A 20213-nucleotide genomic window follows, 5' to 3' on the forward strand; every position below is an offset into this window, starting at 1 on the left:
CGCCCGTGACGCGCACAGACATCTGCTACCCTCAAGTGGTGAATAACATGTGTTGCAGGGAAACGAGTTCAAATTACAGAGGGGAAAAAGTGTTTTTTTTCTTTTTCATAGCAAAATTTATTGACATTCTGAGGTACAGCATTAAACCACCGCTAATGCACAGTAGAGTTTGCAGCAGGTTTTGTGAAATACTGAATAAACACAGTAACATCATAAAAACAATTCACATCTTTCAGGGCCCCAAGTACATGATGACATTAAAAAAACAAGATTTTGAACCAAGAGAGAACTTATTTTTCTGATTTAAGCCTCTCTCAGTTAGTATACAACAAACCCATCACTCGATAATAATCCTGTCCACATATAATCTGGAAGGAAGCACCAAGACAGAAATTCAACAAAAGGAAAAGGGTAAAATATGGAGCCTCCTAATTACCAAATTGTGATTTTTTTTATCTGTTGCATGCAATTGACTAAAATTTCAGTTTATGAGTTCACTCTGCAGATACTAACCTAACTTAAAGTCATCTTTTTCAAATAAATTTTTAGAAGATATTATCTTCTGTGCACACGATAAAAAATATCACCAATCAGGACTTTAGGGGATCCATAGTAAAGTGATGAAACCATTAAATTAAAAAAAGAGCTGCAAGGTGGTAGTGTCCTCCAATAAATTGGTAAATCCCCATCTCAAAAAACCATTGCTTGTATTACTAGCTCAGCAAACACATTTCCACGAAAGTTGGCGGTAGGATTGAACATGGGCTGATACAGAAGTTTTTAAAGTTTCTTTAGACTTGTGTTTTTTGATATTTTCACCAATTTCACTATAACACATGGATCTGGATGAAAATGTAATCTTTAAGTGTGTGATATTTGGTGCAGCTTGATTGAACTTGAGGGGACTGTTGTGCCTTTGCGGAGGTATGCGCTCTGATTGCCATTCTAGTTGACCTCCCTTTTGTCTCAAGAACAACCATCAATGATACTCCTGACAGTGAGGTCTCTCTGTTTCTCAGCCACTATGTTGTGATACAGTTTACAGTGCAGTTTCCCTTGTTCCGGCTCAGTGAAAGCAGTCTTGGAGAAAACCACTTGGTCATCCTGGGTAACCGCCACTCCGTAAGACATGCATAGTTGGACAGTGAGCGACTTGTCTAAGAACAAGAGCTGAGCTAGTCTGTCGAGAGGAAAGCGACAATTGCGGCTGCTGTATCCGTGGCTGAATATGTGCAGCAGATCTCTACGACTTGTCACCAGGTGCCGGTGGAGCGCACAGCTCTGCAGGAAGTTCAACCTCTGAGCAAATCGGAGTAGACGCACAGGGTTTCGCTCCAGAAAAGCCCGGTTGATAGACAGAGCAAGGCTGATTGAGGGAGTGCTGCGGAGCTGTTCAGGGAGCTCCATAATGTGACGCACGGCACGAGAGGAACCTGGCAGAGATGAGGAAAAGACAAAATTATCAGCAAATTTGGCAAACATGGTTTCTAAACACACCATTTAGGTAACATCCGAAAAGGAAAAATAATTAATGAATCTGCTGTGCACAAGAGGGGCAATTGATAATGAATTTGAACTTGCATTTTTGTACAATGCCTCAACAAACATTAACCAATATATACCCATATATACAAATGAAAAAAAACCCTGTTAAGCATTTAAGAATTTACCCAAGTTGTAAAGAAGTCCAAGAGCTTCAAACTCCTCCTGGTTGGGATGCTGTTCTGTTCCTGCTGTGTAGCAATCCAGCAGCCAGCTTAGATTCTCCTGTAGGTGTGTGTCGTTGATACGTGGGTCATAGAGACGCAGGGGCTCACCACAAAGACGATAAGAAGCATAGATGAGGAAACGCACTGTTCGCTCTAATATTAACACACAGTCCGAACCAGACACCCGCTGGATAATCATGTCCTGCCTCACACCACGCAGCCGATCAAAAACAAAGCCGTACACCTAAAAGATGAAAATTATTTAAAGATAAGAAGATATGCATTTAAGACTTTATTTTGTATGCATCTATGATTGTTATTCCAATATTGCAATAAAAATGAACAACAGTAAAATCAATTGTAAAATCAAATTTAGATCAGATTTTAAATTTCAGGACGTTTTATGGCAACAACACATTCAGAGTTTGAAAAGACTGCAAAATAGATGTGTAAATACTACTAGCCTCAGTCCATGGATGCAGATTGGTGGAAGCAGCAATGTCATCAATAAGGTAACAAACAGTTTTCAGCAACACAGCAGGTGGACGGAGGTCAGTGGGGTTTGTTGCGTCTTTCCCAGCTGCTGGTCTGGAATACTCCTTGACAGCGCGTAAGGAGTCTCCACTGGGCCGTCGATCTGTTTCTGTACCTGCTAACATCTCGAAACGGTGCAGGCAGTTCTGCGTCTCACGAACCCGCAGCTCATGAGCAGGGCACATGGTCTGGCAGGTCCCCCTGGGCACTGTCTCTTTCCCCTGTTGCTCATGTCTCTCACACACCACCTCCCGTCTCACCCAGGCTTTGTCCGTGCCTCGCCATTGCTCCTGGTTCCTCTGCCTCCACTCTCCCCCTGTTGGTGCATCCCTCCTCTGTGAGTGAGAGCTGTTTGAGGAGGTTCAGGTTTAGATGAACATGTGATTAAACGACACACAGGTCTATACTATGAAAGTCAAGACCACCAGCTTATTTTATGATGTTCCTCAACAAACCTTTGGTCTTTCCATGTCAAATCATCCCACTTTTGGGCTGCACCATCACAGAACAATGAAATTTGTCATGCTGATTCGGTCACAATCGATTTCATGTGCCTCTGATCATATTTAAGGGAGATGTGCTATCAAAGATTGCATTTTTGGAGGGGACTCTGTAACACAGAGAAATGGTTCTCATAGCATTTAAAGCTTTATTCGAGCTGCACATTTATCTTAATAGTATGTTATCCTGAATGAAAAAATAACAGCATTATGAGTGATTATAACAGAATGTTGAATTAGGTGCCAAATAATTGGTAAAATATCCAAAGTTAGCTTTTAGTGTCATCAAGATCTTTGGTTTTTGAGTTGCTCCTGAGATTTCCTTACTCATCACCAGTTCTGCTGAACAACAGATGGGGACCAGTGTACTATCTACACGTGAAAACAACCAATGCACTCCTTTGTTCCCAGGATAGTGTGACACTCAAACATTTTAAGCTCAACAGTGATGGGTCTGTTCAGCTTCTCCTATAATGTTAAATATACTCTTCGTCTTAGGGCACTTTATAACTCTGAAACATTTAAACTGCATTATTGAAATGTAAAAAAACAATAAACTTTCAAGATTAACATTCTTTTAATAGTCATTTTTTATTACTGTGAAAACCATGAGACACTAAGTTAACGAAATCGCTGTTGTCAACTGTGTCATGCTAAGCTATCATAAAAAAACAATTGCTTGGTTACCAGCTCCCTCATAAGCAGCAGTTAGCATTAAATGTATTGTACAGTAACGTTTGTGGAGGTGTATAGCATGTGGATGTTTTGGGTATAGCAATGCTAGCTAGCGTTCATGTCTAGCCACTAGCTAGAGCCGACAGTTAGCTAGTTAGCTAACAAAGACAGAGAGCTCGTGAATGCCGCTTCCTCCAAATCGCACTCAGACAGCTCATTACACAAACTGCCAACATACGACACAACTACTGACACGGTAAAGTGTTTCTACGAAAAGTCCAGTTAACGCGAAGTAAAACTCCTGTTTCTACTCACATGCGACGAGGAGCCCTCCTGCGACTCATTGGACCTTCAGGCAGTGCGTCACTTTCCAGCGTCGTCCAATAAGAGCGAGTCTGTGTTGTTTTGATGTGACGTCATATCCGGAACTGTGGGCTAGCTGTTTGTCCCTCTCATGAGCTGGCTGCCACTCAGAGCACTTCATGAGGAACACCTAACTAATGCTGGGCTGTTCTTCTCTCTGCTCTCAGAAGATGGTGAAGATATTCTTCTTTCATTCTGCTCCATGTCTGCATCACATGCACATATTCATGATGCTGATCTCCTGTTCCACCAGATCCCATGTGCCTTCAGGTGGATTCACATTGACGTTCACTGGGCCTACTGGCGCCTTTGTGAAACCAGTTTGAGACATCTTTTTATTGTGATGGAAGATGGTCAACTGTGGCCACAAAGGGACGTACATGATCAGCAACATGTTAGGAGAGGCAGTGGCATTTAAACCATGATTGATTAGTTTTAAGGGGCCAACATTGCTAGGAAATCATTTCTCAGTCACACCCTTATGGAATGAGTTAACATGGCCTTTCCCTGAACTCAAACCAATCCTCTGACTTATCTTGTCAACAGTTTCTGTCTGCAGCTCATTAGATGTTTTTCCATAGCTAAACTATTGAGTGCTGTGCATGAAAGTCCAGCTCTCCAAAACCAGGCTCTCTGGTGCCATCAATAATATCAAAGTCACAGTGATCACATTTTCCCCAATTATGATTTTTGATGTGAACATCAACTGTAGCTGCATTATTTTGTTGTGTTGCACTTTTTCCACATGATTGAATAATCGGGTGTACTGGATGGTTCCTAGTAAAAGGTGAGTGATTAATATTAATACACAAGGAAAAAACTGGGGCAGCAAAGGAATACATAAAATTGGATTTAAAGGAATAAAAAAATTCACTCATTGTCTACAGTCTAAATCCACAGATGATCAGATAACCAAGATGTTGAAACAATGTACCCATCCACCCAACAAGTACCTTGAAAAAAACACTTGTAATGAAAACACTTGGTTTTTCTATTCAAAAAACATAAAACATTAAGCCTAGAACCCCAAACAACAACTCTGCTCATGTGTTGACTCCCAGCAGTAAGACCATTTTTTGACCATGTTGACTGTTTAATTCATTATTTATATTGCTTTCTATTTACTAACAATGTTTTTATCTATACACACCATCAGTCATTGTTTTTGCACATCATATTTACATTTACAAATTCGAGCACACAAAAACATTTGACAGTACACAATATGTCAGAAATGGCACAAAGGTAATTGGGGTTATCAAAGTGCATGTACTATGTTTCCAATGTTGTGTGGCATCTTTTCACTGTTTGGGAAAGTAGAGCTCGTGGGTTCTTGCAGTACCGAGCTGCTCCTCCTCCACGGCCTGCTGAACGAGGATTTTATGTCGACAGGCTGATGAAGACAGCTCCAGCAGCTCTGAAAAAGCACTGGACAAAAATGGATGCAACATTAATGTGCGAGTACAAGTGTTATCTGAATAATATACTGAATAATTGGCTGTGTTCAATTCCTTACGAATTAATGTACTTTTTTTTGCAGCCACAGAAATACAGTATTAAGCTATTTAATGAAGATTTTTTTAATGGATGGTCAAAACAAAGCACTTCTAGCATAAAAGTATGTAACACAGTGTTTGTATTGTAATACCCATATATCTGTGTGTATTATTGGCTCGAGGGCGCCCTCCCTTAGAGGAAGTGGGTAAATGCCACTGCCAGTTTATGAGACTGAGGTTAGTTGCACAGTGCAGCACTGTGTACAGATTGTATGTATTAATGTGTGAGTGTCCACTTTATGAACATATGTGCACTATAAGTCATAGAGATGTTGACCACATAATATAAGAGGTGTTATGAGTGGGTTGCTTTATCTTTTTAGAGCTGAGATATTCAAATAAAGTCATGCTACACTTTCTTAGTTAGCGTCTGTGCCCGATTCATCTTATGATCTGTATGACTGACCAGTACATATTCTGTCACATACATACGTTCATATTCTTGTATTTATTATACTTGGTTGTATTGGGATGCTGTCAGTTTATGTGACACGGGTGAGGAGGTCCTGCGTGCCAGTTGCTTATAATGAGCTAACTTTTTGAATAATCAGCACATTTTCTGTTCCTGTTCAGATAATAAGTGGAGGCATTAGAGACAAAAAGCCACCTGTTCTTCATCATCAACCCAACGCAGTTAGATTTTTAGAAACAACCAATTACAGCAAAGTGTAACTGAGCACAGTTACACAAACATTGAAATCCTCTGGGAAATAACAAAAGAGCAATGAATCAGAGCAATGACATGGAAGACCGTGTGTATACAGCTTCCTCTACATATGAGCCTACCCTGACAGCTGCTGGCTGATGTCTTTTGATGTCAATTTGATGTTCCTGAGGCACTCAAGAGAGGTGCTGTTGTCCTTGTGATCTCCCTCTGTACAGCCCAGCAACAACTGCTCACTCTCCTTCAGGCAAACCACAGCTTTATCTTTAAAGGGTAGATACAGGAAAAAAATGATGTATCATTGTTTACAAGAGCTCACACTGGTTAGGTCACATGAAATAATTCAAATAAATAAGATACATTTCAATCAGCCCATGGAACGAATTATCAGAATCCAGAAGCGCATTGTTTAAAAGTGACATATCTTTCGTGACGACCCTAAAAAACAATATCTAAATATTAGAGTGGACACAAGAATCCGCATAACTCTATTTCACATTAGATTTTTGTATTTGTGTGATTTATGCTCCAGTCAGCTGTTAGAAGATAACATGAATGTTGGAAAAATTAGATAGACATTAACATACATAAAATAATAACAAAAATAATCTGCCTCAAATTAGTTTTTTTTTTTGCTATTAATAATGTTATTTTTTGTAACTACAGCTTTTAACTTTTTCATCTTTTAAACAATGTAACAACAACCTAAAAATTCCCTTCTGTCTCCATCAATGTAGAAGTTCTTGACAGGCAGCTCATGTCGGGTGATGTCAACAGCCGTTGCAAAAGACTTGTAGTGCTCTGTGAACTGCTGGGCAGCTTCTGCCACAGGAGTCAGTGCAGCAATCTGTGGTGGAAAATGATAACATTAGAAGGATGAGAATCCTACATTACACTATACAACCACCAATCAGCAAGTACCAAGAAGCCTCAATATGAGTATGAGAATAAAAATGTAGCAAAGTCCAGCAATAAATATCAGTTAAAGTAATAAACCACTCTGCCGTAGAGATGGACCTTTGAATTTTATATTACAAGCACAAAAGTTATGATTTCTGAAGTTGGTTCCAAATTCAGCTATGGTGACCTTCTCATTATGTCTTTCATTACAATCACTAACATTATAGTTTATTGTAACACAATGAAAAAGTCAGTGCAGTACAAAAGAGAAGGTTTTTTGACCTGCAAATCCAGCAACTCATTCATCAGCCTGTTCTTCTCTGCGAGCAGGTACTGGCGCTTCTTCTCATGGACGTCCTTATGCAGAGCCTGTTCTTCCTCCATTATCTGCAGGATCTGTGCCTCTGCCTCCGCCTTGAGTTTTGCAGTATTGCTCTCCATCTTCAGTCAACATTAGAAAGACAGAAGCAGATCAGTCACAGCATGGGCCTCATGGCAAGATCTGTATTCCCTATGCAACAGTGGTCTTCCTTATAATTTCACTTTACACTGACTTAACAAAGCAGATAAGTTGCAAACAGTTTACACATGACTGATTCACCTTAGCTGTGAGGTATGCCAGTCGTAATGTTTGCATCTCAATGTCCCTCTTCTCCTCTTCAGGGTTTCTCTCGGGTTCTGCTGCATTTTCCATCACTGTTTTCTCTTTAAAAAGAAAGACATTGGAAAGAAAACTTATTGGCTTGTCCCATTTGTAATTGACATTTAAGGGGTTTAAATCTGCTTACCTTTAATGACTGAAATATCAAACTCTGGTCGAAAGCAGGGCCCAGCTGAGAAAGTAGACTGCAGAATACTTTCCCCGAGCAGGGACGGTTCTGTTTCACGCGACATGATCGCTATGACAGATGAATATGTAGATGTTAGTTATATCATAGAGATAATATAACCATCCCAATTAAAACTAAGAGGAAACCGGTTGTTAGAAACATATAATACACCTTGATATACCTTTACACATACAAAAAAGACATCCTTTAAAGCAGTTAATGTGCTGTAAAATTAACAAACACCAGATCAAAATGATAGGAAATGAAATTATTCATTTGTTATAAAATGTGTGAATACACATTCATAATTATTACCACTTACATGTTGCAAGAGCCTGTGGTGCCATTGAGCGCCTTGGTGATATGCCCACCTTTGGTCTGACACCACTGGGTTTAGGTGAGGAAGGCCTCGGTGGAACAGCAATAGACTCATTGGTCAGCGAGTTACTCTGTCAATAGTTAGGGGATGTTAATTTAACAAAGCACGGATGTGTATCATAGAGGGGACGACAGCGACAAACTGGAAGATATTGCATCACTTGAACTGTGTTTAAACAGGGCATACAGACGGAGAAATAACCAAACACGAAAACTGTAAAAATTAAATAGATAAATAAATAAAAAGAAGCAATACCTTAGAAAGGGATGACTTCTCAGCAGACTGCATATATCGAGACTTGACTATGGTTCCACTTGCTAAAGTTTTATGGAGAAAATTTGAAAATAATAGACAAAAACAAACAGTATCAAAAGCACTGTTATCATTCATCAAGTAAATATGTCATGTCTCATATGAGCAACAAACGTTTCATCTTTAATGGAAATAAAAACACATTTTAAGAATAGCAACATGGTCTTAAAAGGTCATTCAACATGTGTACATTTTTGGGGTGAATGGATCCTCCAAATCCACTGTTGTTTTTAAAGCTGGGTCAGAGGGAGTAACCAAAATGTTCCCAGTCATTCACTGCCAGGGGTCCAATATCTCAGGATTCCTATACATCGTCAACAAATTAAACTAGCCTAAGTTTTACAGCCGGCCTGATCAGTCCATCATGAATGGACCAAAATAGTAAAGTGACACACCCACACAGAGTGAAGAAACAACAGGAGTAAAGGATAATGATTAGAAAATAAATAGCTTGTCTCTAGTCTAAAGCAACTAATTTTGTGATTTCAGATTAACACCGTTCTGTTATCCTATATCACAATACCAGAAGCAGACATTTGCATTGTGGTTTTGAGCACAGTTCATTTGCATCCCAAGTACATTAAAACAACTCTGAGAATCTTACAACGTAGAGTAAATGAGACATCATGATAAACACAATTCAAGCAGACTTTAGGTCGGAGTGTCAATATAAAGTCGTTTTTAAGAGGCATCGTGGAGAGATTTAAGAAACTGAGGGCTGTACGAACCTGAGAGGCGGCAGCATTATCAAAACTAATTCAACTCTTCTACAAAATCAGAAAACCAATTATCTTAACACAGACACTTACACTTCACAGTTTTCCTCCCAGTCCCGCTGTTGCTGGTTTTATTAGAACTGTTCCCACTTTTCGAGCTGGAACAGAAACAAAACAATCGCACTGAAAACGACCCGACCCAACGCTAAGCTAACATGTTAGCATCGCTGCCTTTCAGTTACACTTCATAAAAAGACGTGTTGCTTTGACAGGCTACATGTTTACCATTTATAAACGGGGCGTTTACTGCTAAATAAAAACTATACAACCTATTGTTGTAACTAAAATGGCTGACGTTTGAATATATGAACTTCTCCTAAAGTGAAACTGACCGCACATCTACAAGCCATTCCCTTAAATGATGGAGAAATCAAAGAACTACCTTAAAGCGTCGCTGCCCTTTAAAGCACTTGGTGCTATTGTTGTTCTTCTCGACGCCATATTGTGTCGAAGCTGAGTGGTGGATAGAAGGAAACTCCTGAAGCTACATCTTCATGAGAAGCGCTTCTTTCTGCTGCTGAGATACAAACACAGGACGGAGTGGTTTGAGAAAGACCCGCCTGTACGCCAGCTTAGTCAGCCGCCAGAAACAAACAGTGACACATTGGTTCCGCCCTTCTTCTTCCTCTTCGCTGCAGTTTGGTGGCGGGCTGCAAATGTTGAAAGTGAATGCTGACATCTAGTGGACTGGAGGGGGGGTTAGGGTTAAACCGTGCTGCAGTCACACTCTGAAATTAAAGGTCCAGTGTGTTAGATTTAGGGGAAAGGGAACTATTGGCAGAAATTGAATGTAGAATAATCCTCATGATGTTTTCACTGGTTCATTTCATCTAAATTGTATGAATTGTAGTTTTCTTTACCCCAGAAAAGGTCCTTTATATTTAAATACTTTATATTTACATTGAGGGGACCCTCTCTACGGAGGCCGCCATGTTTTTTAGATTAGTCCAGACTGGACAAACTAAACACCTTTTGAGTTTTTATGACTATTAAAGGTTACCACGGGTTCTTTTTCATTTTTGGAAGGAGAAGGTGAGGTGAGGGATGTTCAGCTGCAACATGTGATTTCAACACTAGATATCACAAAATTCTACACACTGTACCTTTAAGTTATAAACAAACAAATGAATGAATGACTAGTATTATTTTCAATATAGCTTTAAATCAAGTTCCAGTCTGTTGAACTGATTATTCATTAATAAAAAAAAGCAGCAGTTTAAATTCATCCCGTACTTTATTATCTGATCAGTCTAAGTAAGGATAGATAGATGGATGGACAGACAGACAATTGGTTGATAGACAGACAGACAGACAGATAGATAGATAGATAATTTGATTTTAGCTTCACATGTCATCTCTTCTTCTGCAATAATGTCATTCTAATCATCTAAGTTGTGAACAAAATACACAAATGCATGTGGGAGTTATATGATGTATGCACAGCTGTTGGATTCTGTTGTACAGTTCATATAATATTTTGTGTTGACTTCAGGTGACGTGGAAACCCACAGTTGTTCTAGTAACCACTAGATGGGTGTAAGAGTCTGCAGGATCAGACCGGTCCTCACCAGTGAGTCGTTGGAAAGCTGTGTAAACACTGATCAGGTAACTAGACCACCACAGGAATAACAGTGATGACTGAATGATATGTAGTACATGCAGGCAATACTGTACCCTGTCCATCTAACATACATGTGTGTAACTGGGGCACCCTGAGGTTACGCACACTGACGCAGAGGAGAACTGCTGGCTTTGATTACTGTCAGCCAGTGGAGATGATAACCCCTCATATGCATGTACCTGCATGTGTGCATCTTCATCCCGTTTGTGTGCACATCAGCTCAGCAAATTCTCTTACCTGAAGTTTACTGGATGACTGTGTGTACAAGTCTTAAAGGACATAATGGGGGCTGATCCCACCTGTCTGAGCCGGTCTTGGACAACAGGGAGGACAATAGGCAGAGAGTGGGTGTGGGACTGGGTGGTAAACACTGGTCTGCCACTTCTGTCCCAAGTCACTTCCACAGACATGGATGGTTTAATAGAGATTGAAATCACTGGTTGCTGAATATGTAAAGTAATAATATAACAGGAATTTTACTCTGCATCCTTTACTATCTCATCATTTTTATTAAATATAATATATTTTGATCAGATTTTCTATACTCTGAATAACAGGACCTTTCAGCTTTAATTAATTTTGATGATAAAGGTTGAACATTTAGGTTTGGCAGAACAATTGTAATTTTGTGTGTGTGTGTGTGTCTGTCCCACTTTATCAGCCTGTGTAAAGGCCGGGTGTTATCGTCGCTCTACTGTCTCTCAGTGTAATAAAGCCTTGAGGCAGGCTGCTGTGTGTCTGCATGCTGGCTGTCCATCTCTCACCACCATGCAATGCCACGACCAGTAGCTGCTCTGAGGTGAACAACTGGTGCTGTTGATGACCCTGATACGAGCTGCGTTCACTCCTTTATTTTGATCTGGATGTTCTTTTGATTTTATATTATAAACTTTTTTATTGGCATTGTGGTTTCCCTTTACCTCTCTGGAGTAAAATGATGAGATTGAGTCCATGGCTGAGGAGCTGAAATGAAAGAGTGAGAAGTGCACGCTGAAAGACAGAAGTATAGAGACATGGAGTCGCTGAATGAGGGTCCTTGTCTCCTCTCTGAACCCACCTCTCGTGCCTTTCTCTCTGCTCCGAAACTCTGACGTCCGATGAAGGATCCGTCTATGTCACTGTGACCTCACTGATACTCAATTTTGCCACATTTCAGGGCGATAAAAATGTGAGATGAAACAGCTTAACTCGTGTTCTGAGTGAAGTGAAAGAAAATTTGTGTCCAGCTCTCCTAACACATGTATGAACACATGAATGCACACACATGCACATTCACACAAACCAGCCGTGCAGCCCACACACCAGCCCCTCTTCCCTTTGCGGTAAGCTGTTACTCATCACTACCCAGTCGGCCAGTCTGGTCCACATAGGCTACCAGGAATGCCTCGGATACACAGCGCCTTATACAGTAAAACCAACAAACAGTATTTGCAGCATTTAGTTGGATATCTGAACAAAATCCCATCATTCTAAATCCTGTTATCATGCTTTTGCTTGTGGGTGTATGTAATAAATAGTTGTTATCTTATTTAGTCCTCTGACCATTTACTGGACCAATTAGTTCAACCTTTTAATTTCAAAGTTCAAACAATTTTTTTAAAGCCCCTATTCACAATTCACAATTTGCCTCAACAATCTGTAGTAAGATGACAATGAGGAAAAACTTTCAACAAGGAAAAGTGCAGAAACCCCGGGGAGAGTCACAAGTGAATGATTCCTCTCCCAAGAGTGAAATAGATGTCACATGTACAAAATACAATATTTACAACATTCATGAGTTGTAGCTAAATCCAATAGAAAATACAAAAAACTGGGCGACCACTTCAAGCAACAGAAAAAAAACAAGGCATGCCTCCATACTGCTTGTGTGGTGTCAGCCAAGTGTCTGTGAGCCCTGACATTCGCACACACTGCAAACCAGCTCTTGCCCAAGGCTCAATTATCACCACAGTGGTATCAGTATTTGTTAGCAGTTATTTGTGGCTTTGTGTAACGGTCTCTTAAGATATTTGTCATGCTAATTGCAAGCAAATCTGTACTGGCTGTACAATTCAATCATTTATTATTTGACAAATGATTTAAGTATTTTGGATTCAGTGTACTAGTTGACATCTTGTATTCATTTCCTGTCTCTGTAGAAACCATATATAACTACCACTTATAATGGAAAGAGAAGAGGACCGTCAACTTGCCTTATGAAACCTCTCTAGTGGTGGACACTGTCTCATCGTGTTCTTACCGGACATGCCGGAGTGGTTGCCAGTCAGCATCTGGGCAATTTAATCTTTAGAAGTCATACTTCAAAACAGCTGTACAACTGCTCCAAAGCAGACCTGAGCCAGCTCTATATAAACTTTATCAAATAGGATCATTTTTTATCAAGATCCTAAAATACAAGGTCTGTTACTTCTTACTTTGCAGCAAAAACAGTTCTGTCCTATCTTAGTGTAGAAGTGCCCTTTTATTTTGGGCCACCTCAGCTCTAAAGAGCAGACAGGCATATGATTTCATGTGTTTGCTCTTTATTGAACCAGTGGTCCTCATTACAGAAAGCAACTGAGAAGAAATCCAAGCACCCAGCCTGAAGCTTCCAGTGTTAAGTCATTAAGCTTCTCTCTGTTAGCTCACTGTGGTGAGCAGGGGAGTATTAGGAACGTGTTTACTTCTTACCTTCGGAAAATCTTTGCGGTTCTACTGATCATTGAATTTCACAAACATTTCCAGATCTGAGCACTTTGGTTGTCTTACTTTGAAGGTGACATACAACAGAAGCTTTATAAGAATGGACAAACGACAATTCCCAATTTCACTCTGAAAATAACTGATGTAAGAGTACATGTGTAAAGAAGAGATGGAAGATTCTCTTTATTTCTTAGAACATGAGAAATGTGTGCATATCAGTTGAAACTCTCAAAAACTTTTTTAAATTTCCTTCCAGTAACTCACAGGATGTTTCCAGCACAGGCTCTTCTTCAGATATAACATATAACACCATACATATTTAGAATAATGTATAATATTATAATTGTATCATTATAATTAGTATGTAATTGGTACAGTTATAAAATGATACCTTTGTAAAATGTTTTAATTGTTAACATTATATCTTTGTTCTCATGTTGGTAGTCATTTGGATGACTGTGCCCCAAACATTACCACCTGGGGGTAATATAACACATTTCCACTTGTGGGTGAACTCTTCCCGTCTTCTGGTTTTCATCCCCTCGGTCCAGCACCTTGTGTATATCACGTTTGGATGTGCGTGCTGTTGTATCCTCTGAACTTAATTTCTTTCTTACACCTCATGTCCTCATAGAGAGCTGAAACACCACAGCCATCAGATCACCTGAAGGCTTGTTTTCCACCTCATCTGTGTGTCGCTAACTTCCTAATTGCTTAAAGACAGTGCTTATCTTCTCAGGATGTGACCTCAGCTTGGTGTTCACTATCGAGGATGAACCCTGCAGCATGCCTGCTTCAGGTGCTGGATGCTGGGGGATTTCCTTACATCAGTGCAGGTCAAAGGTTCATGATCTTCAGCGAATAAAGAATTGAAAAACTGCAGCAGTTTTTGTACTAAGTAGAAGTTTCTCAATTACTAATCTTAAATGGGGCATGTATCCTTATACCAAGGCAGAATATGACTGATTAAATGATATATGAGTCTGTGTCTCTTGTACTCGTATCTCTACATCAAGCACCCATGTGAATTTTTGCGAATGAAGGATGAGCACCCTATAAGCAAGCATGACTGGTTGTGTGTGTGTGTGTGTGTGTGTGTGTGTGTGTGTGTGTGTGTTTGTGTGTGTGTGTGTGTGTGTGTGTGTGTGTGTGTGTGTGTGTGTGTGTGTGTGTGAGAACCATGTGCGGTGCTTTAGCAGGGCAGTGTAGCGTGCAGTGCAGGAGTGAGCAGAGGCGGCCCAGGCCAGCACAGCCACAGTACCCTGGTAATCCCTGCGTTTTCAGGAGCCCTGGCCCGTACTTGATGAGCTTGAGCAAGAAAAAGGTTGCACTCTCTGGTGTGTTTCTCTCTCTCTCTCTTTTTTCCTTTCTGTCTCTCACTCTTTTATTCCCCCTGTTTTTCTCATGCCCCCCCCCAACCGTCCCCTGGAGCCACTTTGCGAATGAATGGAGCCCAAGTGTTTGCTCAGCAACTCCGTCTATCGCTCTGTCCCTCTATATTTCTCAGTATTTCAAGGGGAAGAGAGGCTGCAGACCAACTACCACAAGAGAAAACCATACAGAAAAATGAAGAATATGTTGGGGCATGCACTGCACATCCCTGCAAGCATGACTTCAAATGCCTGACCTAGACTGCACTGTGCAATTTTGAAAGAAGATTCAAGATTTAGGGACACAGATGAAAGAGTTGATTGCAATGTTTAAGGGAAGCACAAACATCCAACTGCTATTGCAAAAATTTCTTTCTGGGTTTTGGTCTGTCATAGAAACTGCAAGCAAGATATTGTGAATACAACGATTTTTAGTTTTGCACTTTTAGTTTACTGTATAACAGCAAACAAATATATAAAGACTTTAATCCAAATAGAAACTCTCTCTCTTTTTGGAGAGAAGTCATATATCAAATTTATCCTCATGGTGTCCTTGGCTGAGAAAATGAGGACTTAGGAAGACTGAATGTCATTTGTTTTATCAACAAAATTCATCAGAACATGAACAGGATTTTTAATATTCATATGTAGTTCTATGCATCATAATTTTTATCTTATTTTCTCTATTATTGGATCAGGTTTATATAGTAAAATAGGGTTAAAGCAACAGTTAGAAACGCTTAATACACCAGTTTAAACAATAATGTGTATTTTTGTGCAATAAAGGAATATTGCAAAATTACAGCGATATTAAAATACAGCAAAACCAAACTCGATTGTGACTATTTACTAAGAATGACCTTTTCTTATATTCGAGGATAATTAAAGGAGTTGTCATTCCATCCTTGTAATTGGCTCTTGGCTCTAACAGGATACTAACAGGCCCATGTAAGCAACAGCATCTATTGCATGGGGTCGGGGGTGGGGCAATGTCAGTCATATTGTAATAACACTTGGTGAAACTGGGGACAATCATTCACTAACATACGCATGTGCATGTAGGGCTCATGGTTGTGCAGAATACTGAGGGTAAAATGGTAAACACATACACTGACCACAGGACAAGGGTACAGGGAGCGTTGAGGTGTATAGGGGGTGGTGGGGCGGCTCGGAGGGGAGGGGATTAACAAGAGGCCGCAGGCCCCGAGGCAGAGGGCCTGTTTCCTGGCCTGAGCCCCTGTTTGTCCTGCCTGACCTGACAGCTCTGGGGGCAGATCCTGCTTGGATACAGTCCCGCTCCCACGCCTGTCTGAAGCTGTTAGCCATGAGTAGCTAGCCGGGCTTAGTGTCGTCTGAGCTGCGGCTGGGTCGGGGAGGGGTCCAGTCATCTGTGAGTGTGGAGGTGGAGGGGGGGGGGTTACCAACCACTTTGTGTTGGTGGAGCTAGGGTGACGGGGAAACAGTGAGCAGTTATGACTAATGACTTTGGTTGGATCATTTTTGCATCAGCCCTGCCAGAGGGAAGAATAACAATAGTGTCTCAAATATCAATCATGAATCATCATGAACCTGTATGAATGCATATGGTCAAATTGGTGATAAATTAAAGGAAACATAAGCATAAACTTAAATCAGGTTCAATATAAGTATGCTATACTGTCAAGAAATAAGGGACTTTGACAGATTCTATATTATTCTTCCTCAGGATATTCACCTTTTTGGTGTTATTAATCTAATATCTTGGTCGAAACTCTCTTAAAAGTAATGAAGTAGATCGATAGTGACTTAAAAGGCCATAGTATATGATGCACATAATTTTGAGACCCATTAAACAACAATCTCCCTTGCATCTTTGTGCATGGAAACTACCTCATTCATTGTTTTTCAGGTTATCCTGATTTGTCACCTGGACCTTATACTTCATCAGGTTGATAAGTGTCTATGCAACTTGAGGCTGCCCTGCTGCCTGCTGGACTCTGCCCAGACATCGTGGTATCACTCACGACAATCCTCAACACCTCTCCCTGTGTTGTGTTGTTGAAAGTGATGGCAGCAGGTCCCCTCTGTGTGTATCTTACCCTTTGTAATTAACTTCAACCCTCCATTTGCCTAAATAATCAATTAGAAGCACCATCCTCATGCTTGTGTTTGGAGGCTGTTGTCTGCATACCAATTGTGCACGGAGCTATGTTTTCACTTCGAAAATCCATAAGATAACACCTCTCCTCTCTGGGCCAGGGCGCTGTTTGATTATCACTCTCCAAAAATGAAAATGAAATGAAGGGATATTTACTTTTCTTCCCCAAAAGCTTTGATAGCTCAATTGCTTGTTTTCAGTGGCTTGTTATTATTTTTCAATTGGTGGATTGGCAGTTGGGTTTGGAGAAGCACAGAGCAGCTCTGCGGCTGTTGTTTCTGCCCTGGATAGACACAGAGCTGCCGCTGAATGCCCGGAGAGAACAGCAGCGTGGCAGAGTCGGAGATAGAAGAGGTCGTCGATGGATCTGTGTTAAACATGAAAGGCTCAAAATAGCAGCCACTGTGGTTTTCCACATCACTAAGGCAGGTAATATCATGAAGCATAGAGGCCAGTGGTTCTCATATGGGGTCTTTGTCTCAGTTTCCAGATTCATCCATTAAAATGATCGGGATATGTCGGCATTCAGTTGTTGCTTTTATAATGCACACATGTGTAATATCTTTCTAAAATATTGTTCTTAGAAGTGTAAAAAATAGGCTATGTCTTTTTTTTTTATTATTCCGAGGGACATACATTGGGGGGGGGGGGGGGGTCCCTTGCATATAAAACATTCACCTACGTGCACACGTTGCAATGTTTTTCTGTGACGCTGTCAAATTAACCAACTACAGTTGATGCTGTCGTCGACCTGTTGTAATCACCTCAGGTGCCACGTGGAAAAACTAAAGAGGGTTAGTGATTATTTGTATTGTTTTATTTTTTATTATCAGGAAATCATCAGATCACCCTCCTGCATCTCGTAATCCCCAAGGGGGTCACGACCCCTAGTTTGGGAGCCACTGAAAAAAACCCCTGTGATATAAAGCACTCTCTGGACTGTATGTTACTTGAGCTGATAAAAGGCCTTTTTATAAAATAAAGTATTTTTATTAACGATATCCTAAAATCCCATTATCTTCAAGACACCATAGGACAGAGAACTAATAACACAACAATGAAGAATACAGCAAATACTTTACTTCATAACTGCAAAATCCTGTGCTTTAGTGTTTAACATGATATCACAGTACAACTTCTAAGTTCTTTTGGGTCAGAGGATATTAAACTTTTCTTCTGGGCTTCATCCTCCTGCCTCCATCGTCACCAGAGAGCCAGTGGCGTCATTCCTGCCCTGCCTTATAAAACTGTCAACGCCTTTCTCTCACCTGGACTGACACACACAAACACCAGGGCAGGACAGTCTGGGCTATTATTGGACAGAAGAAGACCAGTCAGTGCCTGACTTTTCATTTTATTCGGGTATTTACCCCCCTCAGCTGAAGATTTGGAGCCTTTACATTATTTCTTTTATGAATCTGGCAAATTACTCTTACTTCTCTGGCATGTGCAACATGACCGCAGAGACGCAGCACTCGCCCGCCGAGGCCAGTCCTGTCGTCCTGTCTCCAAACGTCAGCCTGGACTCGCCGCTGCCTCCTGCGCCGCCCCTGATGCTGCAGGCCCGGACAAGCAAGGACAACGTTTTGATCAAGTCCGAGCCCAGAGGGAGCAGCCCCGGCGCGGAGGACGGAGCCGCCCTGGGCCAGACCGAGGAGCACCTGCCCACCGGGAGCCGCCGGAGGAAGAGGCCCGTCCAGAGGGGGAAACCTCCCTACAGCTACATCGCCCTCATCGCCATGGCCATCGCCAACTCCCCGGAGAGGAAGCTCACCCTGGGGGGCATCTACAAGTTCATCATGGAGCGGTTCCCCTTCTACAGGGAGAACTCCAAGAAGTGGCAGAACTCAATCCGCCACAACCTCACCCTCAACGACTGCTTCGTGAAGATCCCCCGGGAGCCCGGCAGACCGGGTAAAGGCAACTACTGGACCTTAGACCCCGCAGCCGAGGACATGTTTGACAACGGGAGCTTCCTGAGGAGGAGGAAGAGGTTCAAGCGCACAGATGTGAGCACTTACCCCGGGTACATGCAGAGCTCCAGCGCCTTTACCCCAACCCCAATGGGTAGACCCTCGTACCCCAACACCCTGTACGCCGGGATAGGGTCTGGTTACGGCTCCCAGCTCACGGCCACATCCCCGCATCATCCCGCCATGCTGCATCACTACCAGACCTCCGCAGGGGTCGGCCAGGGACAGCCGCGCATGTTCAGCATCGACAACATCATCAGCCAGCAGACGGTGGTGCAGAGCGGCCCGGGGGGAGAGCTCAGCTCCCAGGCGCTGGGGCTTGGTGGCGGTGACCTGGGCACCATGACCTCCAGCTGCTCGGTCACCGGCCCCGACCCGTCTGCGTGCTTCCAGACCCAGACGGTCAACCCCTCGGCGAACATGCTGGGCAGGAACAGCGGGAACATCGCCTCCAATCTGGTCGCCGGGTACCCCTACTCGTCCTCGGCTTCTCCTCCAAACCTGCCCGCCATGACCCAGTCCGGGTTCTCACCGGGGAGCTCCCAGGTTTACTGCTCCGGCAACAGGCTCTCCCTGCCGACCCTGCGCCCGGGCTCCTGCGCCGAGCACACGGAGCAGCTGCTGGGCCTCTCCAGCCCCATGAACTCCTACAACAACACCTACATGAGACAAGCCAACTTTGCGTCAGGGTTAGACCGGTACATGTGAGACTTTATCTGCGATAAAAGGTCCAAACTATTCACACACAGGTTAAGTAGTCCCATATTGAAAAATATGCCCAGTGAGTCCATGCGTAATGAACACAATTAGGCCTGAATCCAAACATAAGTGGCCCCTATCAGAATATTATTGGGATATGATATCTATTCCAAAATGCCTTAAATTGCTGAATATTGCTTCAATATATCAATTTCTGAAAGAATCAATTTTACCTTTTCTAAAGTTAGAAACGAAATGACTCACAATGACCGAGCCTCATGCAAAAACATTCCTATTTAAAAGGTGTAAAGCCATTTAAACCCGTTTGACACATTCCATGACTGTATGTCGACTTTCATGTATTTTATTGTGACACATTTCGTTCATATTTCCAATGGTTTTTGTTCAAGTTCGTTATATTGTCGTCAGTGGTTCTTTTTCATGTAAATAGTTTGTATAAAAACTTGAGTTAAAGACAAGTGTTTTTATTGGTGAAGACAGGTGTTCTGAAAATAAATGCATTTTTTAAATAA

General features: G+C 41.7%; 3 protein-coding genes across 4 annotated transcripts; 1 reads left to right on the forward strand and 2 right to left on the reverse strand.

Annotated features, from left to right (window-relative positions):
- Window positions 1-92: 92 nt before the first annotated feature.
- sac3d1 (SAC3 domain containing 1) lies at window positions 93-3890 on the reverse strand. 2 transcript variants are annotated; one of them, XM_020081483.2, is made up of 4 exons: window positions 3734-3890; window positions 2174-2591; window positions 1671-1953; window positions 93-1433 (listed from the first exon to the last, which is right to left on the reverse strand). In XM_020081483.2, exons 1-4 carry the CDS (start codon window positions 3760-3762, stop codon window positions 967-969), a joined length of 1197 nt encoding a protein of 398 aa, XP_019937042.1. In that variant the 5' UTR covers window positions 3763-3890; the 3' UTR covers window positions 93-966. The 2 variants fall into 2 exon arrangements, with proteins under 2 accessions (XP_019937042.1, XP_069378245.1); XM_069522144.1 differs by having other exon boundaries at window positions 2699-3749.
- A 963-nt stretch (window positions 3891-4853) lies between these two features.
- On the reverse strand, window positions 4854-9788 carry haus8 (HAUS augmin like complex subunit 8). Its single transcript, XM_020080707.2, has 10 exons — window positions 9581-9788; window positions 9232-9296; window positions 8366-8427; window positions 8054-8180; window positions 7690-7800; window positions 7503-7606; window positions 7184-7342; window positions 6707-6848; window positions 6124-6265; window positions 4854-5209 (listed from the first exon to the last, which is right to left on the reverse strand). Exons 1-10 carry the CDS (start codon window positions 9637-9639, stop codon window positions 5083-5085), a joined length of 1098 nt encoding a protein of 365 aa, XP_019936266.1. The 5' UTR covers window positions 9640-9788; the 3' UTR covers window positions 4854-5082.
- Window positions 9789-18270: 8482 nt separating this feature from the next.
- foxe3 (forkhead box E3) lies at window positions 18271-20213 on the forward strand. Its single transcript, XM_020080797.2, has one exon. It carries the CDS (start codon window positions 18421-18423, stop codon window positions 19687-19689), a length of 1269 nt encoding a protein of 422 aa, XP_019936356.1. The 5' UTR covers window positions 18271-18420; the 3' UTR covers window positions 19690-20213.

Source organism: Paralichthys olivaceus, chromosome 3 (genome assembly GCF_024713975.1).
Source record: "Paralichthys olivaceus isolate ysfri-2021 chromosome 3, ASM2471397v2, whole genome shotgun sequence".
In the NCBI taxonomy this organism is placed as follows: domain Eukaryota; kingdom Metazoa; phylum Chordata; class Actinopteri; order Pleuronectiformes; family Paralichthyidae; genus Paralichthys; species Paralichthys olivaceus.